Here is a 26214-nt window from a genome sequence, read left to right on the forward strand (position 1 = left end):
GCCAAACACTTCTCTAAAGTTAGCAGCAACAGTAACTTCAGTAAGAAATTCCAAGATAAACTAAATAAAGAAACCAAATTCTCCAAAGAAAACAGACAAGACAACCTAGAAATAAATCAACCTTACACCATAGAAGAACTAAATCACGTACTAAACAATAGAAAAAAAGGAACAGCCCCTGGCCTAGACCTCACCTCTTACCAAATAATCAAACACTTACCTACCAAACTACTCCAAACTTTACTTAAACTATACAACCTAGTCTACCTAAACGGACAGGTCCCATCCTCATGGAAGGAAGCTCTAGTAATCCCAATACCTAAACCAAATAAACCAGCAGATCAGGCAAACTCCTATAGGCCCATCTCCTTAACCTCAAATCTCTGCAAAATAATGGAACTTATGACTAAAAATAGGCTACAGCACTACCTAGACCAAAACAACATCATAAATCCTGACCAAAGCGGCTTCACTCCTGGCCGATCAACTCTCGATAACCTTGCCCGACTAGAACAGGATATAAAAACAGGACAGCTAAACAAGCAATACACCATAGGCATATTCCTCGACTTCTCTAAAGCTTTCGATATGGTATGGCACCACGGGCTAATACAAAAACTAAAAAAAATAGGACTAAAAGGTCAAATAATAAACTTCATCCAAGATTTCCTAAACAATCGCAAAATTACCGTGGGTATAGACCATACACTATCGGACCAGTGTCCCCTAGAAAATGGCACTCCCCAGGGCAGCATCCTCAGCCCAACCCTCTTCAATATAATGATAAATGATCTATTCGAGGGCTTATCCCCTAAACTAAACACTTCAAAATTCGCGGATGACGGAGCCCTATGGATCCGCACTAAAAGCATTAAAATGGCAGAAAACTTAATCCAAAAATCTCTAAATAAAATACAACAATGGGCAGACAAATGGGGCTTCTCCCTTAACTCAGATAAAACAACAGGAGTAGTATTCAAACATAAAAACATGAAACCTGCCTACCCAATCCTCCAGCTAAACAACCAAACAATCAAATTCCAAAAACAAACCAAATTCTTAGGACTTATTTTCGATCAACACCTCACCTGGGAGGCTCACGTCCAAAACCTAAAAACTAGATGCAGCAAAGACCTTAACACATTAAGATGTCTCACCGGCTCTAACTGGGGAGCCTCAAAAGATACCCTCCTCTCACTATATACAACACTAATTAGATCAAAACTAGACTACGGCTGTGCCATATACAATACCCTAAACAACTCTCTCTCTAAAAAACTTGACTCAATACAATATCAGGCTCTCAAACTAATTACACGCACCCAACATGGCACCTCCTACACCTCACTTCAGGCCCTCACAGGAGAAATGCCACTAAATCTACGCAGGGAACATCTAAGCCTTAATTTCTGGGCCGCGTCCCAAACAAACCCTCTCATCCAAAACCTAATTAATCAAAACATTAGCCCAAGAAACCAAGCTCTAGCTCGCAAACACCCCTTACTCACCCCAATATCCCAAAAAATAACTAACTACCTCAATGAACACCAAACTCAAAATCTTAAACAAAACTGCAAAAAATCAAATATCTTCACCCCTAAACTCAAAATACCCCAAATAGACACAACGCTAGCTAACCAAATAAATAAACAAACCGACCCAAACATAGCTAAAACCACCACACTTGCATACATACACGAAAATTGGCCAAATTGGTGTCACATATACACTGACGGATCTTCAGACCCGATCTCCAACCACACAGGCTTCGGAGTCCATACCACACAACCAGTTATATCCACACAATCTTACCGACTCCCTAACAACCAATCTATATTCACGGCCGAACTTATGGGCATGGCCTCAGCCCTGCATAACCAACAATCTAAAAACAACAATAAAATCCTAATTCTCACTGACTCCCTTAGTGGACTACAAGCCCTCCAAAACAAAAATACCAAAAAACGACCTAAATTAATAAACCAAATACTTAAAAGCTCCAACGACCTAACAAAAGCAGGCAAACAAATAACCTTCTTGTGGATCCCCGCCCACGTAGGAATTTACGGCAACGAAAGCGCCGATAAAGCAGCTAAATTATCACTCAAAATACCAGAAATAAGCCTAAACCTACCCATCTCAAAATCAGAAATTAAAAGTGTAAACAAACAAAAAATAACCAAAAAATGGCATAATCAATATCAAAACTCAAATAGCCAAATCAAAAAAGTGCTCAGAAAACCACTAGCCAAACCTAAAATCCTACACCCCTCTAAAAAAATTGACAGATTAATTACAAAACTCCAAACAGGACACACTAACCTAAATAACCACCTAAAACAACTTAAAAGACACACCACAGGCAACTGCCCCCACTGCAAACAACCCGAAACCACAGAACACGCACTCATTCACTGCTCCCACTATCAAACACACAGAACCACACTACAAACCACCCTCAATCTAAATAAGGTTCCTACTCTAGATGAAATACTAAACCCTCAAAATAAACTAGAAAACTTCAAGGCCCTAGACGTATTCCTAATCAAAACAGACCTAATTAAGCGCATCTAAAAATTAATTAATCTACCAATCCAAAATCCAATAAACATACAAACACCCACCTCACCCGGCTCCCTTAGTTCCCTCCTCCACCCACCTCGGCATTTATTCAAAATTTCAAAATTTCAAAAAATCAATATAAGCAACCCCTAAAAGCCCCCTCTTGGGTTGCACACACAACTTTCACCCTTCTCGGAATACACTAAATGGTCCGACCAGGCCCGTGTGCGAAATACGCTGTAGTCGGAAAGCGCACGTTAAATCTTCTATATCAGTCAGTCCTCATTCAGTCTTGCTTGACAACGGTATAAGGATCTATACCGAAACGTCGCCTTTTACATTATTAAAGAAGTTGTTATCCATAAAAATTGTGTCTATCTTGGTATTCACATTGTTTTGATTCTGTCCATTCACTAAAATGCATTGTGTGAAATAGATTACAAGATCAGTGTATTTACAAATATAGTCATTTGAAATGTTTGAATCATCAAAAGCCGTAACGTATAGATTATTTAGATCCGAACTTGAAGCTGAACAATATTTTACTAAATTCTGCAAAAAAAGAACGGTTCTCACTATTTCAAAGGCTTCCAGTTATTTGGGTTTTCTTAAAAGTAAATGGACACTTCGCATCCGTATAGAATAACTGGTATAACTATACTGTCACAAAGCCTCAATTGACATTTAAGTGTTAAATCTAATTTCCATCCTTGGCATAAAACATATAGCGTATCTTTCGTTGCTTAAAATTTGTTCTATTATCTTTTTTATAGGGGAATAACTTTGTCATAGTGAATTTTGAATTTATTAGAAAGAAAACACCAAAGTAAGTTATAGGAATCACCTGTTCCTAAACATAAGGACCAATCTTGGAATTATGTTTATAATCATTTTCTATCAACAAAAATTACCATTTTAGTTTTGGTATTATTAATCTTAAGCCTCCATTGAATGCTATAGTTATGAAATGATTTTAAGATATGTTTTATATCATAAGCATTTGTGGCTTATAACACTGCATTATATGCATACAATAATGCAAATATTATGATCATATTTCGATTCGATCATAGAATTCATCTGGTTTTAAACTGGACGCCTTCATTTGAATCCTGTAAAGTGCCGCTTTATTGCAAACAAGACAGTTTTTTCCTTCTCTTACTCAACATTTACATGAAAACGAACTTGTAAATTACCATAACAGGAACGCTTGATTTGATATCCTGGTACATATAAATAACGATAAAACATGTTCCAAATATGTTATTTTGTAACAGTTTTTGCCAAAGTCCTAAGACCCCTATCGCCAAACTGCATCAAGTACTTTCTGAAAATCTACAAACGCACAAAATCATTTCTTTTTCCTAGCTTTTATTAATTCCGAGAGGTTATATAAAGCAAACATGTGATCATCAGTAGAATGTACCTTTCTGAACCCTGCATGAGCTTCCGACATTGTAGAGATTTTAAAACGTCTATTAAGTATTAATGTTAACACAGAATTTACGACGAATCTTACACCTTTTCACAAATCCGAACACTTTACCAGCAGAAGCACATCACTTATTTTGTCATTTACTTTGTAATTACATTAATGGGGTTACAATAATCAGCACAAAGTAGCTCAGATTAACATAATTGTAGAACCTCTTTGTCAATAGAGTCGACAGTTCAATAAGACGGAGGCTTGTGTCATTCTTTGGGCTCAAAGCTTGGGGTAAAACAGGCTTATCGGTGTTTTTTGTTAGTGTTACAGTAATAGGTGAGTGGATGTCCGAGAACAATGCTTCAACTTCAAGGTTAAGAAAACATTAGCGGTCAACCAAGCTTACTACGGCCATTTTTTGTTTTCCTTCTTTTACTCGCTTATAGTGTTTTCTTTAATCTGTAAATGTTTTACACATTTTAACGACTTCAGTGCGTCATACGGCATCTATTCCAAATCTCAAAATTCCCAAATTCTATATAAGCAACCCCTAAAGACCCCTCTTGGGTTGCACAGACCACCCTCGCCCCTTTCGGAAACACATTTAATGGCCTGGCCGGGCCTGTGTGCGAAATACGCATCAGTCGGAAAGCGCACGTTAAATCTCCAAAGTAAGTAAGTAAGTAAGCGTCATACGTCATACTGGCCAGGCATTGTACGCATCTACCCGAACTTCGTAACAATTTTATGTTGTACAATGCGTCACACTTTAATGACAAAAATATTATTTGTATATATTTTTGTTTTTGCATAAATCAACCAGCTAACTATGTGAGGTTGGGTTACCCAAATCCTAACTTGACCTTTCTAACAATATATCAGCATACTTTAGTCTTTCAGCATCATTCATATTATCCACCAAATTGTTAGGGAGTATCGTTATCGACGTTGATAGAGCTTGAGTTTAAGTAAGGATAAGTATTTATGGATGAACAACTTCTTTATTACAATTAAGAGCGACGTTTCGGTGTAGGTTCTAACACCGTTATCAAGCACTTCTTTATTACATTTACGAGCGACGTTTCGGTGTAGGTTCTAACACCGTTATCAAGCACTTCTTTATTACAATTAAGAGCGATAATGCTTGATAACGGTGTTAGAACCTACACCGAAACGTCGCTCGCTTGATAACGGTGTTAGAACCTTTATTCTGTGCATTTGTATTTGAACTATTTGTTTTATTACCTTCCACAAAGTTGTTCGTCCTGACAGCTATGTTGAACACAGACCAGGATCTGGGGGAGAAGGTGGGATGAGCAATCACTGTGCTTACAGGAGTACATAATTATGAAATAATGTTCATTCAAATACACCTACCTCAAAAGAGTTTCTTAATATGCCTTACAAACATCCCACACAACACCCCTATGTCACATTGGGATTACCTTGACTGCCCAATAGAAACAGCACTTGACATGTCATCGAATGTAGTACTAGTTTGAGCCTAAACGAAGATTTGTTGCACACCCTTCACAAAAAATAGTGAATAATAAATACGTAATTTCACATTCTGGACAAGATGTTGACTCTATAGTGCCTTGAGTAAGACGAGGTCTTCGTAAGAAGTCTCCACTATTTATGGTGGAGCTGGTTGACATTCTGGAGAAGATGTTGACTCTATAGTGCCTTTAGTAAGACGAGGTCGTCGTAAGAAGTCTCCACTATTTTTGTGGAGCTGGTTGGCATGGTCAGGTAGTGGAAGATGACTTCAGTGCGTCATACGTCATACTGGCCGGGCATTGTACGCATCTACCCGAACTTCGTAACAATGTTTATGTTGTACAATGCGTCACACTTTAATAAAAAAAATATTATTTGTATATGTTTTTGTTTTTGCATAAATCAACCAGCTAACTATGTGAGGTTGGGTTACCCAAATCCTAACTTAACCTTTCTAACAATATATTAGCATATTTTAGTCTTTCAGCATGTCTTTTAGTTTGAGACTAAACGAAGATTTGTTGCACACCCTTCACAAAAAATAGTGAATAAAAAATACGTAATTTCACGTTCTGGACAAGATGTTGACTCTATAGTGCCTTGATTAAGACAAGGTTGTCGTAAGAAGTCTCCACTATTTATGGTGGAGCTGATTGACATTCTTGACAAGATATTGACTCCATAGTGCCTTTAGTAAGACCAGGTCTTCGTAAGAAGTCTCCACTATTTATGGTGGAGCTGGTTGACATTCTGGAGAAGATGTTGACTCTATAGTGCCTTTAGTAAGACGAGGTCGTCGTAAGAAGTCTCCACTATTTTTGTGGAGCTGGTTGGTATGGTCTGGTAGTGGATGATGAGTGAGTGAGTGAGTACTGTTTTACACCGCTTTTAGCAATATTCCAGCAATATCACGGCGGGGTACACCAAAAAAATGGGCTTCACACATTGTACCCATGTCGGGAATCAAACCCGGGTCTTCAGCATGACGAGCGAACGCTTTAACCACCAGGCTACCTGACTGCCCTAGTGGAAGATGAAGTTTTCTTATCTCAAAACGTTTTCTTTTCACACGCGGAACATGGTACCTTCTGTTCTACGATGAACAACGAATGAAATCTGCCAAAAACAAAAATGGTTTAAATAGATACATTTACCATTTTTTTTTATAATCCGTTGTCATTACCTTCGCCTACAAAAACAACAACAGTTATCGCAATGATATACGAATTACTTCAAAAAGGACATGGATCAATTATAAATGCGTCATAATAGAGGCCAGGTACTTTTACCAGTTGCTTACCTGATAATTGAATGTCCTGTAAAATTAAATGTGTCCGTGCGTGTGGGTACACTGATAATTGTTTGATAGGCGTTACTTAGAAGTTAACGGATGACAAGGTAGACACAATTTTATGAATGACAACTTCTTTAATACCGTAAAAAGCGATGTTTCCTCATACCATTGTCAAGCCGTCGCTTTTTACAGTATTAAAGAAGTTGTTATCCATAAATTGTGTCTACTTTGTCACTGATAATTGGATAGCAAATAATACTAAAGCTTGTGTGCATGTTAGACTAACATCTAGTCTCTTAAATGAGCATAGTTTACAGAAAAAAAGTTGTTAAATTATAGGAGCCAAGAGACTTTCCTCATTTTCAGAAGATACTGCAGTAATCTAGACTTACCACTTATTATAGACTTGTATGGGCTTTATATTGGATATATTTGTTTCAGTGTGGTATGCTTTGTGTGTGTGTGTTGCCACCTAACAATAATTGGTATGCTTTGTGTTAGAATTTGAATTAATAGACATTATTAAAAAAACCATTTACACTGACATCACATCAGTCTTATAGAGGACAAAAGCCATGTCACTTTTCCACATTTTTTACTAAAAAAACCCCCAAGATGATATTTCACACACTATACAAACAGATAACAAGGTTGTATATAAACATGATATATGATTGTTCAGAAAATAAAAAGCCATTTCTGATATTCTCAACTATTATATGACATACCTATCAACCAGATGTAGCTTCAAAAGAATATTCTGGTGAATATAAAACATTGTACAATCTGAAAAATCCGCACCAGCAAAACAGGTAAACATTGAAGCTCAATGATAATATTTCATGTGGAAAAACAATCGTGAATTATTACATTTATTACCTTGCATTATGATAACTCAACAAAAAATCCAATATGGTAGTAGCTTAAAATGAGATTCATCAGATCAAATACCGTATATTCTGGAGTATAGTGCACACTTTGTTTACAGAAAATGAAACCGTGCAGAAGTGGGTGCGCACCATACACGCCACCATAAGATTTCAGGTATTTTCCCCTCCATGGGTATACAAAACAACCAGCATGTAGACCGGGATTCGAGTGTCAACAAACGGAATAAACTACTGATACATGCATCTGTACTATTTTTATATTTATATGAACAGTGAATACTATTATGTGAATTATTACATGTGTATATTTACTTACCATATATCGTTTTAACATAGGCTATAAAGTCATTCAAACATGTCATTTTATGTGAAATCCTGTGTGAGGCGATCCCACTGGCTCATCGTTATCTACAGCTACACCAACTTGACTAATGCCATCTGCGACTTGTTGTTGATGAAGAACGAATAAATATAGATCATATCAAATATGTCGACCCATAAGAAGTTGAAATTGTTGTTATTTGTTCTGTTATGGTCAATGTTTTGATTTTTTTCATTGTGGTAGTGTGGATTCAGCACATGACTCAATCCAAGTCACTGATTGGTCTGACCGGTGTCTAGTGAAAATATAAATAAAATATGATGCTGTGCAATTACTACCAAGAACCAGTCTTTGGAAAAATAGTTCAATTTCCGCTTGAATAGCATAGGTATAAAGGTTAAATACTTGATAACATGTAACTGGAACAATATTACAGGTAACTGTTACTAGCTGTTTATAACAGTTAATAACAGTTAATAACAGTTAATAACAACATATGCACAATCATGCAGTCTTAACAATAACAAACAGTATTAACATTATACATTACAAGCAATAGTAACATTAACATACACATTGTGGTGTAAACTTATATGACCTTGGGAAGGAGTCCTCTGAAACAGGCATGTTTAGAATAAAAGATATGTATTAATCTCCACCCCCCCTCCTTAAAAAACCCAAACCCAAACCAAACAACATATGCCATAAACATGAACATATAAAAACAATGGGTTCTCTTTAAAAGTTCAGACAAATGTGAAGACAGACCTTTTTGTGTCTTAAAGTACCGGTTGAACAAGTTCAAAATCATAAAAGTTCAAATGTTAAGTCAAAATTTATGACAACCAAGCGCTGTCAATTTGTTTGTTTAATGCAATATTCCGGTCATATGACAGCAACCTTTAAATAAAAGAATCTGTGTAGTTTCTGTACTTTCATATTTTGTTTTTGTTTCACTATCAAACCTTCCCAATAGCTTTGAAAAAGAACCCCATTAATATTGCTATTTGAAACTGAAAGTATGTTAAAGGTAGAGTATACCTTATCATCTTGTACTTGGATGACTTTAATCCATGGTTGTCCTCACAGACCGGTCTGGCAAACTCCTACTATAAAAATTATCAATATTTAAACTGGGATGTGTCCAACTTATACACGTTAAATTCTCAGTAGTCTCAAATTCCATTTATAATTCCAAGATTTAAAAATATGTTAAAAGTTACTCTGAAACCTTGAACATAATGCTTAAACACATCCTTGCACAAGTTAAAATTTGGGTCAAGTATAAAGGTCTAAGCACAATACAACATGAAACATGAAACACAGGCCACGGTTGACTAGCCTGAGTATAGGTGGCGACGATTAGGGGACTTAACATGTTCTTTGATTGTTTGTTTGTTTGTTGTATAAAGCTGCACTCGGCAATATTATATGACAGGGTTCTGTAAATAATCAAATCTGGACTAGACAATCTAGTGATTGACATCATGAGCATCGCAATGCAATTGGGTTACCATGACATGCAGAACCAAGTCAGTGAACCTGACCAGCTGATCCTGTTAGTCGCCTCTTACGACAAACCTAGAAACATAATCAGGGCGAATCTTGGATTCCAATAATCAATCTTAGGGTTCTGTCACGCCTAAGTAACTGAACACTTCACCCATTCTCCTTTAGTCCATCTTCTGGGACAAGGGAGTTAACTGACTTTAAAAGTCCAGTATCCACCCTTGCCGAACTAGGCTGGAATTGCTAGGCTCGATAGTAGCGCCACCAGTGACTATTATGAGTTATGTCACTTCTATGCCTCTCCTATGGACCAATCAGATTCCACCTCTCTTATCACTTGCATTTGCTTCAAACAAAATGGCGGCACTCGGTCAAGAAGATCTGATCGATAATCAAAATCTATATTGTGATAAAACGGGTCTTACATCGCAAGGTGCATCAAATCATGTGAGCACCTGGATTAAAAACATATAAAGATTGGGAAAATATCTGTTGACAATGAGTTGGCAGTGCACATGCTTTACAAATCCTGCAATCGACCGAAATCTGCATGACAGTTTATGAACCGGATTTCGATTTCATTGCGCTATTGTGATTGGACTAGGCATAGACTTGTTAGTCCAGCCAATATGTAACTCCATAATACCAGCCTAGTTCGGCAAGGGTGGAAACTGAACATTTATAGTCAGATAAGTCACTTGCCTCAGGAAGATGCCCTTTGTCACGTTTATCAATATTGCAACAGGCATACCAAAAATGGTACAGTAGAATCGAACCTCTGTCATCTGATGGGCAAACACCTGAACCACTAGGCTACCTGACAGTCCCTCAGAAGTCTATCATGTCATTTGTTTACTATATTGAGGAGTAAAAAATAGTGTAGCTTCATATAAGTGACATACACCTTTGGTCAAAGGGAGGTAATAAATAATCATTCCTAACTGGATAAATAAATGTCATTATCAATTGGCACATCCGGAATCTAACCTATTACCAGTATCATGAAAATTTTCAAACAACTGATTTACTGGCAAAACTAAGCACAAAGGATACAAGTGTTAGCTGCACAAATTATCACAGGGGTAAAAAATCATGTAACATCATCACAATGATATAAAGCAAGATAGAGGCAAAATGTGACACATAACCTATCTTCAACACTAACTCATAAAGATCATGCAATACTTATAGTAGAATAATAAAAGAAACTTCCAAATTAGTCACTGATGGAAGTGAAAAAATATAACCCTTTGATTTTTCATAATATCCCAAACCTTCACTTGAAAAAAACAACACATTTTCTATGCAAATTATAGATTTTCTTCGTGTCCTGACACAACAGTGATGTAAAACAAGTGATTATATGACAGTAGCCTCTGAGGATTCTATACTGAAGCTGCACCATGACATTCTTCACAACAATATTGAAATGTGGAACATGTATTGTCAGAACCTGACCTACCCACAGCATGAGAACAAAGAAACACGGTAAAGTACATTTTCATGTAGTTTTCTCCACTTAAGTATTATTATTGCCAGTATCGCCATTTTGAACAAATATTGCACTTTGGAACCACATAGGTTAACAATTAACAAGTGTCTTATGTCTTGTGTTTTTTCTGAGTGATATAAGTTGTTTGTTGTTTAACGCCGCACTAAGCACTATTTCCAGCTATGACAGCGGTCTGTAAATAAACAAGTCTGGACCAAACAATCCAGTGACTGACATCATGAGCATCGATCTACGCAAATGTGATACAATGATATGCATCAACCAAGTCAGCCAGCCTGACCACCTGACCCCGTTAGTTACCTCTTAAGACAGGATAGTCTTTTATAGCAAGCATTGGTTGCTGAAGGCCTTTTCTAACCTGGATCTTCATCGGTCGAGTATTACCAGTACATTTGAAGAAGAGCTTATCACAATGTTCCAAGACAAATATCCCTTGATGAGTGACCACTAAATATCCTGGGATGTTTTTTAGAGCCAGGATATTTTATCAGTTTGCTGCTTCAATTTGAAGAAATAAATTAAATGCTTTTGACCAAGATCAGTGAACATCTTTATGAAGTTTACTTTCATTGCTTTGATCACCTTTGATAACACCTCAATAGTAGTTAAACATGGCCGGAGCTAAAGTATGAATTTGCAGATTGTCTGGAGCCTGTTGATACTGCCCCTGAGGGGGATGAGGGGGTGCAGCACAACCAAGACCTGTTGGAGGAACAAGTGGAGGAGCTTGAAGAGGAACATGAGGAGTAGCTTGAGGAGGAGCAGAGACAGATGTAGACAGGGTAAGTGGAGCTGAGGGATGACAAAGAGAAGAAGGAAGGGCCTGTGGAAGAGTTGGAGGTTGTATAAGGGGGGGAGCAAGTTCACAAGGCTGGGGAAGAGTCTGAGGCTTCTGCATAGTCTTCGGGTTCATCTTGTGAGTGTCTATCATATGCCTCTTTAGGTGACTGGGTCTGATGTAAGCCTTGTCACAAAGCTGGCACCTGCAGTTCCTCTCCCTGTTGTGGTATATCATGTGCCGCTGGAGGTTCTTCAGGTCAGGGTAGAAGTTGCGGCACACTTGACACTGAAATTTCTTCTCCGGACGAGACTTTTCCTTCTCATGGAACTGGAGATGACGTCTGAGCCCATGACCTTGGACAAACCCTCTGCCACAGATCTCACAAGTGAATGGCTTCTCGCCTGTGTGGAGACGCATGTGAGAAATTAGGTAATACTTACTTAGAAAATACTTCCCACACACCTCGCATGTCGCTGGTTGCTTTTTGGTGTAGACTTTGGGAGGTATGCCTTGATGGGCAAGGCGATGATTGCGGAATGTCCCATACATGTAGAAGGCTTCACCACATATCTTACACCTGTATGGCTTCTCTTGGGTGTGAATACGCATGTGACGTTTCAGGTAAGACTGATTGGCAAGAATCTTAGAACACACCTGACATCGAACTTTTCCGAGCTGGTGCAACTGGCGGTGCTGATGGTACCCAGACTTGGCAGCGAATGTCTTGTCACAGTCCATACATTTGTACGGGCGCTCACCAGTGTGTGTCCTGGTATGAATTTCCAACTTGGACTTGCAGCCAAAGATCTTTTGGCAGTATTGACATGGAAAAAGCTTCGGTGCAACATGAGACTTCTTGTGGCGTGTCAAACCACTGAGTCGATTGAATGACTTGCCACACATCTCGCATGTAAATGTGGGCTCAGGGGGTGTGTCATGTTCTTGTCGATGCAACTTCAGCCGTTTTGCAGAACTATAGGCTTTACCACAGATCTCACAGACTTTATTTTTGGGAGCTTTTTTGTATTTTCTTTTGCTATTTTCTTTATAAAATAATTGTTTATCTGTACTAGAATTATTCTGATCTGACTTTGAGCTGTCGTCACTAAGAGGTCCATTAACATTGATGCCACTGTCTGAATTACTTCCCTTGGTATCATCAGTTTCTTTATCAATATTCCCTGTCTCCACCTTCGTATCAGAATCCCCATCCTGTGAGCCACTGTCACATTCATCACATACATATGGTCTTTGAGATCTTTTGCTAAGGATATCCTTCCCACATACACCACATGGAACAATCTGGCATTTACCTTCTCGATGCGTAAGTAAATGACGTTTCAGAAAACGTTTTTGCTTAAAAGTCTTCTCACACAAATAGCATTTGAAAAGGATCCCTTGTGTTTTGTATTTCATATCATCATCCAGGCAGTCAGCACCTTCTTCATCCCCATCTTCTAACCTTGCTGAGCCAACATGGCCTGACATGTGCCTCCTTAGCTCCTCCATGGTCAACATGGTGTTCCCACACAGGTCACATTTGAGACTGGAACCTATGTCTCTGGCAGACCCTGATCTCAAGGATGAGCGAGTTCTCAAAGATGAAGGTCTCACATGGAGCTCAATATGGTTCTTCAGGCTGCTGTAATCACTGAAGACCTGGCTACACAAGTCACACTGCAATACACACTCTCCTTGTTTTACTACACCTTTCCTCATTTTTGATTTTGCCTTTTTCTGTTTATGACGTGACTCAGGCGACTTGTCAGTTTGACTTTCATCATATGTATCGAACCCGTCAGTTTTACGAACATGGCGTTTAGCTGCTGCTCGAGGAAGTCTAGCCCGTCTCCGAATGTGTGTAGATTTTGTCAGGTTCCCTGCTTGCATGTCAATCTTCATCACCATCTCTGTGTCAGACTCTCCATCTTGCTGATGAGTCTTCTGATGCCTCCGAAGGTTGCCCAACTGGTAGAATCCCTTGTCACATATGTCACACAGAAACTGCTGATCACCATGGGTTCTCAAGTGCACACTCAGGTTGGCTGAAGAAGCGAAAGTCTTTCCACAAGTACAACACTTTACCCTTTTACCAAGATGCTGTCTGATGTGGTACCTGTAACTCTTAGGATTACTGAAGTCTTTACCACATTGCTCACACTTATGGGGACGCTCACCAGTATGAACTCGTTCATGTATGATCACAGTTTTCCTATCAGCATACTTCTTCCCACAAACTTTGCACTTGTATGGTTTTTCTCCACGATGCATTCTCATATGCCTGGCCAAGTTGCTCCCATTCTTGAAATGTTTGCCGCACAATTCGCAGTCTGACACGAAACCGCCAGGATGAGTGGCTTGGTGTACTTTACGGGCTCTCGAACTCTCAAACTCCTTATCACATATTTGACACCTGAGAACCTCCTCATCTTTAGCATCATCACCTTTTTCCTCTCCAGACTCATCTTCGTTTCCATGGCTTCTTGTCTCTTCAGAATCAGACTCAGAATCGTTTTTGTTGCAATATTTCAGATCTATATCTCTGTGTCCTATGGCTTTCTCATTTCCACCTTCACTACAACTTGAGACATCTGAAGAAGCCCAGTCATCGTCTATTCCATGGTGGTCCTCCTCCTCCTCCACCTCCTCCTCAGCTGCTTCATTCTCTTGTTTTCCAGCCCCATCCTTCCAGTTTTCACTCACATCTTCCTGCAAAGACTTCTTTAGCATCTCCCTGCCATTTTTGTCAACCACCTCACAGTCTCTTATCCTGCTCTCTTCAATCTTCCTTTCACCCTTTTCCTCATCCATAACAGTTTGTTCAGATCTTTCTTCTCTCTGTGTCTTTGTATCACACCAATCACCACACACACGATAGTCTGGTAACATATACCCCAACAAATCCTGATCCACATTTTCTTCTAAACCATCCTGATTTCCATTTGCCTTTACATGAATCTGACCATGCTCTGCAAGATTCTTGTCTCTCACTCCTGTTAATTCTGGAATCTGACTGGACAGTATTTCCCTCTTATCCTCAAATATAGATTCTCCTACTGAAGCACAGACCAGCAATCCTCCAGAATCAAGTCTACCCCGAGGTCCGTCTTCACAAGCACCTGCCAACAATACTCCAGGATCAAGTCTTCCTGGACACCCACTTACAGAAGGTCCTGCCAACAGTTCTCCAGAGTCAAGTCTACCCCGAGGTCCGTCTACACAAGCACCTGCCAACAAAACTCCAGGATCAAGTCTGCCTGGACATCCACTTACAGAAGGTCCTGCCAACAGTTCTCCAGAGTCAAATCTACCCAGAGGTCCTTCTGCACAAGCACCTGCCAAAAATCCTACTGGGTCATGGCTTCTGCAGGAGTGAGGTAAAGGACAGGCTACTTCAGGAAGGAATTCTCCACATCTGTTGCACTGTTTTATACATATATGGGTTACGATGTGTTTGTACATTTCTTCTTTGTTTCCAAAAGAGGTTTTACAAAGTCCACACACAAGTATGCCCTCCATCCTTTTTTGTCCTCAGTATTTGGTTTCAGGAAGGAGTAGTAGATTCAGCATGTTCAGAAGTATACTGTCAACTGGAGTCCATTTCTTTGCATGAAATCCATGGATCCTGTGAAACAAGAAAGTACACCTTTAGGAATAATGGTGATGATTTGCTCTTTTTAGTTAAAGTTGGTTGGTTGGTTTGTTGTTTAACGCCGCACCCAGCAATATTCCAGCTATATGACGGCGGTCTGTATATAATCGAGTCTGGACCAGACAATCCAGTGATTAATATCATGAGCATCGATCCACGCAATTGGGATCGATGACATGCATAAACCAAGTCAGCGAGCCTGACCACCTGATCCCGTTAGTCGCCTTTTACAACAAGCCTAGTCGCCTTTTATGGCAAGCATGGATTGCTGAAGACCTATTCTACCCCGGAATCTTCATGGGTCTTTTATTTAAAGAACCATGCCTGCTCTCATATAATGTGCCAATAATAGGCCACTGTGCTGATAAAAATACTGGTACCTTATAATCACAGTGGTTTGATTTGTTTGTTGTTTAACGCCTCACTCAGCATTATTCAAGCTATATGACGGAGGTTGCATATAATCGTGTCCGGACCAGACAGTCCGGTGACTGACATTGTGAGCATCAATCCACGCAACTGGGAAACGATGACATGAATCAAACAAGTCAGCGAGCCTTACCACCTGATCTCGTTAGTTGCCTCTTGCGACAAGCATAGTCACCATTTACTGCAAGCATGTGTTGCTGAAGACCTATTCTAGCTCGTGTTTTCACAAGTCTATAATCATAGTGACTGAAATTAAGTATATGGATGATACCCTGCATAAATCCAGTTATTTACAATGTATTTAGGATTCCAAACAAAGTACCCTTGGCCGCTTAATCGGTTAAAAAAAACGTGATTTTGTTCAGAATAGGGATTTTATCAGTTTTCAGTTTCTAAATTCGCTGGCTTCAGTGTAGTTTTTAAATAGAGGCAAATTGAAGAGAAAGCTTGTGTGTTTTTCTTACGGCTGAATTACTAAATGCTACTTGCTAGCTTGATAAGATTAGAAGCCAGTGTTTATCGATGCCTAGGTTACAATATATACACCTCGGTCGTGTAAAGTCAACCGCACTCCAATCCAGAGTTCCTTGAGGCCAGCCGAGTGCATCTGTCACATTGTCATAACTTACGCAGTCCATTCAAGTGTTTTTCATCAGTTTCATTTTGGGGGACGGTCAGGAAGCCTGGTGGTCAAAGCGTTCGCTCGTCACGCCGAAGACCCAGGTTCGATTCCCGACATGGGTACAATGTGTGAAGCCCATTTCTGGTGTCCCCCGCCATGATATTGCTGGAAAATTGCTAAAAGCGGCTTAAAACCATTCTCACTCCGTTTCATTTTGGACAAGTCTACAAACTTAGATAAACGTACATCATAAAATGTTTAACTTTCATTGAGAAAATATCCCAATACGTGAAAAGCTATTTCCATTTGCATATTTATCCTCCATGTCCTGTCATCGAGGCCCTGTGGTGACCTAGCTATATGGTTTCTTTGATGTTTAAAGCCGTATCTTCATGTACCTTACTGTCGCAGTTGTGGTAGTACTATCATGATAAAACATTTATACTAAGTTTTCCTATAATAATTAGATCCACATCAAGTGCTTTTATGATTTATCATGGTGTAATATTTATACATCATTTCATATAATTATAGTTTAGCAGGTAATACTTATCATCAGGTAAAATGCATATATAAAGTATCAGTAGTTTCAGTTATAGCTTTTTAGATAGATGCTAGCCTAAGGCAACGATAAACACATCTCCCAGACATACTATTCAATAAGACAAAAGTTATGTCTACATAGTTTAATAGATTTAAAGCTTTTAGATAAATACTTGCCTAAGGTATCAAGATCCCATCTCCCAGACATAATATCCAATAAGACAAAAGATATGTCTACATAGTCTTATAGATTGCCTTGAACTATTATAAAATGGGGAAAACTGTCATCACCTATATTAGAATAACATTGAGCAATTACTTCAATTAAAACTCATTAAGGATTAGCCCCCATACAAGCTCGTCTATAGTGACACCATAATCTCTTTCAAAGCACCCAGTAAATATGTCAACAAGATAAGTGCCAGTCCAACAGGATTAACAGGATTAAGTATTCCCCTCTGTCTAGCCATTCATTAACCATAAGGCACACACCATCGAGTATCAACCAATCACATTCCTTTTTATTGTTCTAATTATTCTTAAATACATACAGAAGCAAAATGTTAAGCAGAAGTGGTTTGATGCTCATACCAAGCAGATCTCTCTCCCACATCCCAGAGGGTTGTACTGACTCTCTGTGGCATCAACAGCTATGTTTTAAGATATTGTAAACTGTTCATTGTTAAATGTTCTTGTAAATAAAATTGTGATTAGTCTCCTGTGACTCTGGAGTACCAAAAGGCTTGCCTGTTCTTATCGGCTATTGTTCACAAAGAAAGCTTCAAAATGGTTGACATCCTGTCCCCTTAAAGCACATAAATCCATATTGTCTGTGCTATCTGGTTCTTGGAGAGTTGGGGGCCATAACCAATAATTAGTGCTCCTTTACCTTGTTATCGCTTTACTGATCTTGTGTGCATCTGGAGGGCTATTTGTGTTGGGGATAGGGTAGGTTAATACCCAAACTTAATCCTTAGCCCTAATCAAAACACCCCTTTACAAACTTAGGGTCGTTCACCCTCTGCCAATCAACACCCCTATACAATACTTAGTGTTGTTTATCCTCTGCCTATCAACACTCCTTTACAATCCTTAGGGTCGTTTACCCTCTGCCAATCAACACCCCTACACAATGCTTAGTGTTGTTTATCCTCTGCCTATCAACACTCCTTTACAATCCTTAGGGCCGTTTACCCTCTGCCAATCAACACCCCTATACAATACTTAGTGTTGTTTATCCTCTGCCTATCAACACTCCTTTACAATCCTTAGGGTCTTTTACCCTCTGCCAATCAACACCCCTTTACAATACTAAGGGCCGTTCAACCTCTGCCAATCAACACCCCTTTACAATCCTTAGGGCTGTTCACCCTCTGCCAATCAACACCCCTTTACAATCCTTAGGGCCGTTCACCCTCTGCCAATCAACGCTCCTTTACGATCCTTAGGGACGTTCAGCCTCTGCCAATCAACACACCTTTACAGTCCTTAGGGTCGTTCACCCTCTGCCAATCAACACCCCTTTACAAACTTAGGGTTAGGTTGCCAATCCCTTTTATGATCCATAAATTGTGAGTTAACGTTTGGGTTAGTTATCTCACCTCATTGAACAAATTAATCCAATGTAATTTAGGGTAAATCAGTACACTTTTTTGGGGAAACAAGGGCTACCTCATGTGTGTATTAAGGTAAACAATTGGGTGCTGGTGAGTAGATAAACAAGTACTAATTATAGGTGATAGTGCCTGAGGTCTCGTGTTGAACTGAACTTTATTACTCAGGCCATAGTTTGTACAGAGGTACAATATGTACAATGTAATTATAAAATATGTTATGTCCAATTTATATAGATGTACAGATCTGCGCTTGATGGTAATAAATATATACACATGAAATACATACAGATTATAGAATAATACAGTGTTCTAACATACAATTAATTTTCTAAATGTAGCCATATTTTTAATGCAAAATTTAGACAATTTTCTTAATGTTAATAATTTTAACATTGTACATTTTTCAAATGCTTAACATACAAATAGATTCTAAGTAGGTAGTGAAAGTCATCTCTGTCATCAAGATTGAATAGGTTACATTTTCCATTGAACCGTGAAGATCCAGGTGAGAATAGGTCTTCACTAACCCATGCTTGCCATAAAAGCGACTATGCCTGTCGTAAGAGGCGACTAACAGGATCATGTGGTCAGGCTCGTTGACTTGGTTGATGTATGTCATCATATCCCAATTGCTTGGATCGATGCTTATGATGACAATCACTGGATTGTCTGGTCCAGACTCGACTATTTACAGACCACCGTCATATAGCTTGAATATTGCTGAGCACGGTGTTAAAAAATAAACAAACATTTCTGATCAATTGGGATATTTTTCCATCTCCTTGTCTCAACCGGCACATAATGATTTGACGTCCTGAATTTTAGTGGGATTCTCCAGTTAGATTCTTGCAAATAAAATTAATACTCACATTTTAAATCTGGAGATTTCATAAAATTATATGTTCCCCCTTTCAAAGAATTTTCTATGTTTGGTATCCATGGTTGCCTGTAGATATCTTTCAATCAAGAATTGACAAGCATTTTAATCAGATAAATACTTTGAAAGTTCAGTGATGCATACATATATAAATTACTCCTGGTTGGTAAAAAATGCCTTTTATGCAAGTTAACCATTATGTGATTACATTTTCCCAACATACTATCATCATAAATAAACTTATACACTAAAGAGATACTTTTGCTGCTCTTCCAGTCATAAGTTTACCCCCAAAACAAATAATTCTACTTTTACCTATGTTGGCAAGTGGGAATCTCCCAAGCTCTCCATAAATCATAAAATTAGGTGTACTTTCCTAAGTGAACATAGGCCTCCATATCCAAGGAATCGTAAATCCGTGTTATTGGTTTTCGGACATTTAAGAAACATTCATAGTTTTTTCTCTAATCACATCAACAACTGTAAAACATCTCATTCACTTATAAAAGACAACTTTCTCTTTAAAACAAGCCATCATCTAAGAATTTACGTCTGTGTGATGCTACACCCCCCATTCTAGTATGAGTAATCGCGATAAAAATGGCCGTTCGAAAACGTATGAAGTCCGAAAACCAACTACAAATTTTCAACACAAGATAAGTAAAGTGTTGACTATATGAATTATCCATTCGCCTAGCTTCAAGCTAGCAACACTAGTTCAACCCTACACACAGTGCTAATTGAAATCCGAAAAAATGCAACCGGTAAAGTTCAATTCACTCTCCTATCAGAAGTCTGTCCAACTATTGGGTAACCTACCTTAACACAACTAAGCTACCTAAACTTAACACAACTAACCTACCTAACCTTAACACAACTAAGCTACCTAACCTTAACACAACTAAGCTACCTAAACTTAACACAACTAACCTACCTAAACTTAACACAACTAACCTACCTAACCTTAACACAACTGACCTACCTAACCTTAACACAACTGACCTACCTAACCTTAACACAACTGACCTACCTAACCTTAACACAACTAACCTACCTAACCTTAACACAACTGACCTACCTAACCATAACACAACTAACCTACCTAACCTTAACACAACTAACCTACCTAACCTTAACACAACTGACCTACCTAACCTTAACACAACTGACCTACCTAACCATAACACAACTCACCTACCTAACCTTAACACAACTAACCTACCTAACCTTAACACAACTGACCTACCTAACCTTAATACAACTGACCTACCTAACCATAACACAACTAACCTACCTAACCTTAACACAACTAACCTACCTAACCTTAACACAACTCACCTACCTAACCTTAACACAACTAACCTACCTAACCTTAACACAACTGACCTACCTAACCTTAACACAACTAACCTACCTAACCATAACACAACTAACCTACCTAACCTTAACACAACTAACCTACCTAACCTTAACACAACTGACCTACCTAACCTTAACACAACTAACCCATTCTTATGATGGTACTCCACGCAAATAAGCGTGACGTAGCTGCTCATATATCCAATATACAGTAGTTGGTCAGTGGTCACTAACATGATATAGGCCTGAGCCTATTGTACTGTCGGAAATGCTAGAAAGATGCTTTTTGCCTGTTAAAAAAGGACATAATTTTTCACAGACTGTTGTTATTGAAATATCGAGTAAGTACTGATCGAACTACCTGTGGTTTGAAGTATTTCAGTCACAAGGAGTCCTATCGACAACTTTACAGGAGACAAATTCGAACGAAAACAGGAAGTTAACATTCATTTTAAGTCCAATAATGGCATTCTGAAACGGACTTATGCGTATGCATATAGAAATATGCGCATGTGACTCCGTTATATTGATAATAATGTAGTCTTCATAAAAAATCTAATCCAAACACAAAAATCATTTTGAGAAAATTCTCGATGTGCATCTTCTTAAATGACAAAATGATGCTGCGTTTGCTTTGTTAACATTGATCCAATGATGCATGTTACATAACACTTGCATGGCCATAACCATGGTACACGATATGGAGTGTGTACTGGGAAATGTTTTTAAGTTCTTTACACTTTAGAGAGATAGAGGGAAACCATTTATTAATTTAGATAGGGTGAATTACCTTACTGCCCAAACTATTGGGTTTTCAATTCATACCATCAAGTCTACGGTATGATAAATAAAACAAAACAGGCATAGGGGTGGTCTCAAAAACAAAACTGGGACGTAAAAGGATATTAGACAGCTTTGATACAGGATGATTAGGCATGTAGAGTACAAGTTTAATGAGCAGAAAGTAACCCTGACTTGTAGTAGAATTTGGGAGGAATTAAAGATACAATTAATGTTAACTGCACTAACTATTGCTCTCCAAGAGATGGGATTTCGATACACTGCACGTGACGATGACCGAGCACTTTTTAGGGGAAAATATTCCATCCTGTCTATGAGGTCACATTATCTCCTCCGAACCATCCATAACTATCACGGTCAGGGTGTCCAGATAATTTACCTTGATGAATCATTCCACTAACTACATGTGGCTATCGGCAGTATACAAAAAGCTCCCATGGTACCATCAGGTAAAGGTAATCGTGTCATTGTTTTGCACGCTACATCCCATGATCTTGGGCTTATTGATGGGTGTGTGCAAGTTTTTGAGGCAAAAAAGAAAACTGGTGATTTTCATAAGGAAATTATAGGAGGTGATGTGTTCATAGACTAGTTGCAACTTCAGCTATTGTCCATCTTAAACGATGTCAGTGTCATTGTCATTGATAATGCCAATTAATATAACGTCCGGGAATCAGATACTGTCGCCCAAACCATGAGTACTCTGAAGGCGAACATACAGGAATATATAACATTGTCGACTACAGACCATACGAAACGAAAGTTCAACTCAACCCTGTTGTGCCCATCTTGGCTAAGTGTAAAGGGTTCACGGCAAGACATAACACAACATTCAAAAGTACAGATTCATATACGTCATCAGCAGAGATAAATGAAAATGAAAGAAATCATCTGTAGAACAACAAATCCTTCTGGATTCCAAAACCTCAACCTTCCAATAATCATCCCATTTCATAGCTCTTAACTATTCCATCATGTTTCCAAACAAATACATAATTCGGTACATATCCTTAATTTCTACCCCATCAACGCATGTCAATTAAGTACAATAACTGCAATATTTTGAGACCTCCCCCAACTCGGTGACATTTGCACCTGTGAGAATGCACGGGACGGTGTGAGGTCATCACCACGGGACAGGTGTTAGGTAATTACCTCAGGTTATAGAACTAGGCCATTTCTTACATGCATGACAACACACGAATATTTTCTAAGTTGATCATCATTTTACCTGTAAAAAGTACATTTTAAGGGCAATCACAGTGTCAGTTAGGACAGGCTAGTTTAGGGCAATTTGCGTTATTTTGATATATGCTCTCTTTATAGTCCTATGACTCGTATTTATTAAATGAAGCCAGAAAAGCAGTTTTCTAGCATTTCCGACAGTACTTTAGCAGCCGATCATCTACCGACGACAGATGTCAAATATCACTCTCGGCTGTCGACCACTATAACCTTCTTGACAGTGAGATATCTTCAACCTATTCACTGTAAAATGTTGATTACACTGATCATTTGGAATTTCAACTCACAATAAACTCGCATTTGTAAACAAACCTCAGGAATTTTGACATTTTTCATCGTTTTCACACAAGCGAAAGGTTGCAAGTTACGATCTCAAGCGAATGGAGAACCACTAATGGGAGGTAACTCTCCCCATCTAATTTAGTCAGCACTCACGGAACAATCTTAACGCTGATCTAAAGCACTTACCCGGGACTGGTTGTTGCCTTTGTTTACACTATTCTGCCTTGCAACACAAAGTAAATATTTCACCTGAGCATAGCTTATTTTATCGTGCTTATATCGCGTCAAAATGTGCAAAATTTTCACTTAGGAAATTTATTAAATAAATATTCAGTTATTGTACAAATTGACTGAAAAATATGTCCATCTGTATTATTATGATAACAAATTCCAAACATTTTTATGTTTAATATCATCACCAAGTGGCTGAAAATGTTAGGATTAAATGTACATTTCGATATTGTTTGGCTTCTAATCCTAGCATAATTAATCAATTGTGATGTGTTTACGCCCTTTTGATCGTCGTACTCATTTTTAGTCTTTCTGTTAAATAAAAGGACAGATTTGTCAGTCATTTTGTAAAATGACTGAGATATTAAGACAATTTATATATTGCCTGAGTGAATCACATTTTACAAATTGAATGTAATATATACACGCTTACAAAGGAAAATACTTGTGAAAACAACGTCTATCGCGCATCGAAGAACTTCCCGACCAAGACGTAGAGGAACAAGAATGAATTTGTTCAATGCTACAGCAAATGAATGAAAACAAAATGTAAATATCATAATTACAACCTACCAAATTTATATGTATTATTTTAGGCAACTTTCTTGTTCGAGGAATGTATCCGTGAATATCCACATAAAGGAATAATATCCCACATCCCTGAAGCTGTACAAAGAAACTTTTTCAATATCACGTGTCTCTGTAACAATCAAATATTTTAAAATATGTATATCGTGTCTGGATATTATAACCCGTATTCATTTCTCAACTGATCACTTAGTTTGTTTCAGGTGTTTCACATAGGTGTCAAGTCTCAAGATCAGCTGAGAAAGCCCACGTGACAACTATTTAATAATGTCCACGGTTCTTAAAAAAAATCCACTGAGTTAAATAACAATGAGCAATCAATCAACTTATAAACACGTGGTCTTCCATCTCGCCTGTGAAGAAGATATCGTGATTCATCGCTAAACCACACTTTGTATTCGTCCACAGCGTTTTCCCTCTTATCAGGGGGAGGTCGGGTAGCCTAGTGGTTAAAGCGTTCGCTCGTCACGCCGAAGACCCCGGTTCGATTCCCGACATGGGTACAATGTGTGGAGCCCATTTCTGGTGTACCCCACCGTGATATTGCTGGAATATTGTTAAAAGCGGCGTAAAACCATACTCAGTCAGCCCTCTTATCAGGAATGTTATCTTATCAGCGACATCTCTTCACGATTTACCTCTGAAAGCCAAAGCGTCATTTAGGCAGACTGAAAGTAGTTTCTGTATTCAGGCTGAAATATCGATTTTATGTTCTAAGATAAATACTGAATTTCATCGTTAAATATATACTAAATCTGTGATCAATAATACCCCTTGAGACAGGTCGGACACACTTCGTCATTATGTCCCGGAGAGTGACACGAAACATCTCATGAAATGTAGGTAAATATATAACCCCGTCTTAACATAAACTACTTTTTTACACCTTGCTTGAAACACAATGTATTCCGAGAGGTGTTGTCTCCTTGTAAATGTAAACGGAACGATTATCTGACAAACATTTGTCTCTTATGTCAATAATCAATAATAGAAAGTAGGCACAGTGTAAGTATATCATGTGTTAAGTATTTAACGATCGTCTCATGATCTCATGATAGTAGTCCTTCGCCGTTCATGTGGACTAAGACCGCCTCTGTGGTCTAGTGGTAGAGCGTCCGCCCGGAGAGCGGAAGGTCCGGCGTTCGATCCCCGGCCACGTCATACCAAAAGATGGTACTTGTTGTTACCCTGTATGGCGCTTGGCATTAAGGGACTAAAACAAGGACTGGTCAGCTCGGAGTCAGTATACTGTGTCTGAGTGGGGTATTCATGTTAAACTGCGGCATGGTATCTCAGTGGGCTAGCACTATAAATCGGCATCAGTCCGGACTAGTACAAACAGCCACACACACACACACACACACACGTGCATGCACGTCGCTATATAACAGTTGTTCAATTATCTTAATAAAAATATAATGAAAAGGAGCCGATAGAATTTCTTCATTTTCAGATACTACAGTAATCTAGACATACCAAACATTATAGACTTGCATGGGCTGTTTTTATATATTTGTATTTGTATCAGGGTCTGTAAGACAGACTACCGTTCATGATATGTTCACGGGTACGACATGTGGTTTGTCAAGTTATGTAAACTGTACGCGCCAAGTCGCCAAGCACTGAGAATTGTACTACTTTGGAAACAACAAGCTGATGACTTTCAGCTGATTGCTGACACCCCACCCCCCCCGTCACATCTAACATCGCGAATCGAATAAAGAAGAAAAAACAAACTCGTCGGGAACCCTTATGTAACTAGTTTTCTGGTCGTACCTTACAAAAACACAGTTCGTTTAATATCAATTCTCATTTTAATCCCGCATGTTCTCTACAAAAGACATTCGGCATTTCAGTAACATAGGTTTATAAATGGTGGTATTTTTAAATTATAAACCAAAAACAGAAAATTCAATGATATAAATGATTTCACTGGATTTATAAAAAAGGACAAAGAAGGTTGTATTTATCATTTTCCGTGACGCCCTCTACATATTCCGGGTCGTACCACATAGACCTCTGTGTCAAAATCACAAGCATGGCGAAGACGGTAATGGGATCGAGGCACTCATCATGTCGCTTAAGATACTGTCTTTGTTCCAAAGCAGGGCATCCACTGACAATGTGTTGGACAGTCTCATTAAATTCATTGCATAATCTTCTTCTCCTTCT

At 38.6% G+C, this 26214-nt stretch overlaps 1 protein-coding gene across 1 annotated transcript; it reads right to left on the reverse strand.

Annotated features, from left to right (window-relative positions):
* Positions 1-11274: 11274 nt before the first annotated feature.
* Positions 11275-15326, reverse strand: LOC139462305 (zinc finger protein 62 homolog). The gene has a single exon (XM_071243934.1). It carries the CDS (start codon positions 15314-15316, stop codon positions 11612-11614), a length of 3705 nt encoding a protein of 1234 aa, XP_071100035.1. The 5' UTR covers positions 15317-15326; the 3' UTR covers positions 11275-11611.
* Positions 15327-26214: the final 10888 nt, after the last annotated feature.

The sequence above is a fragment of the Haliotis cracherodii genome, unplaced genomic scaffold, assembly GCF_022045235.1.
Source record: "Haliotis cracherodii isolate W230 unplaced genomic scaffold, xgHalCrac1.p SCAF_15, whole genome shotgun sequence".
Lineage (NCBI taxonomy): Eukaryota > Metazoa > Mollusca > Gastropoda > Lepetellida > Haliotidae > Haliotis > Haliotis cracherodii.

Excerpts from the sequence above, each read along its gene's own strand:
- LOC139462305 (XM_071243934.1), bottom strand. The coding sequence starts at position 15,316 with ATGGAGGGCATACTTGTGTGTGGACTTTGTAAAACCTCTTTTGGAAAC.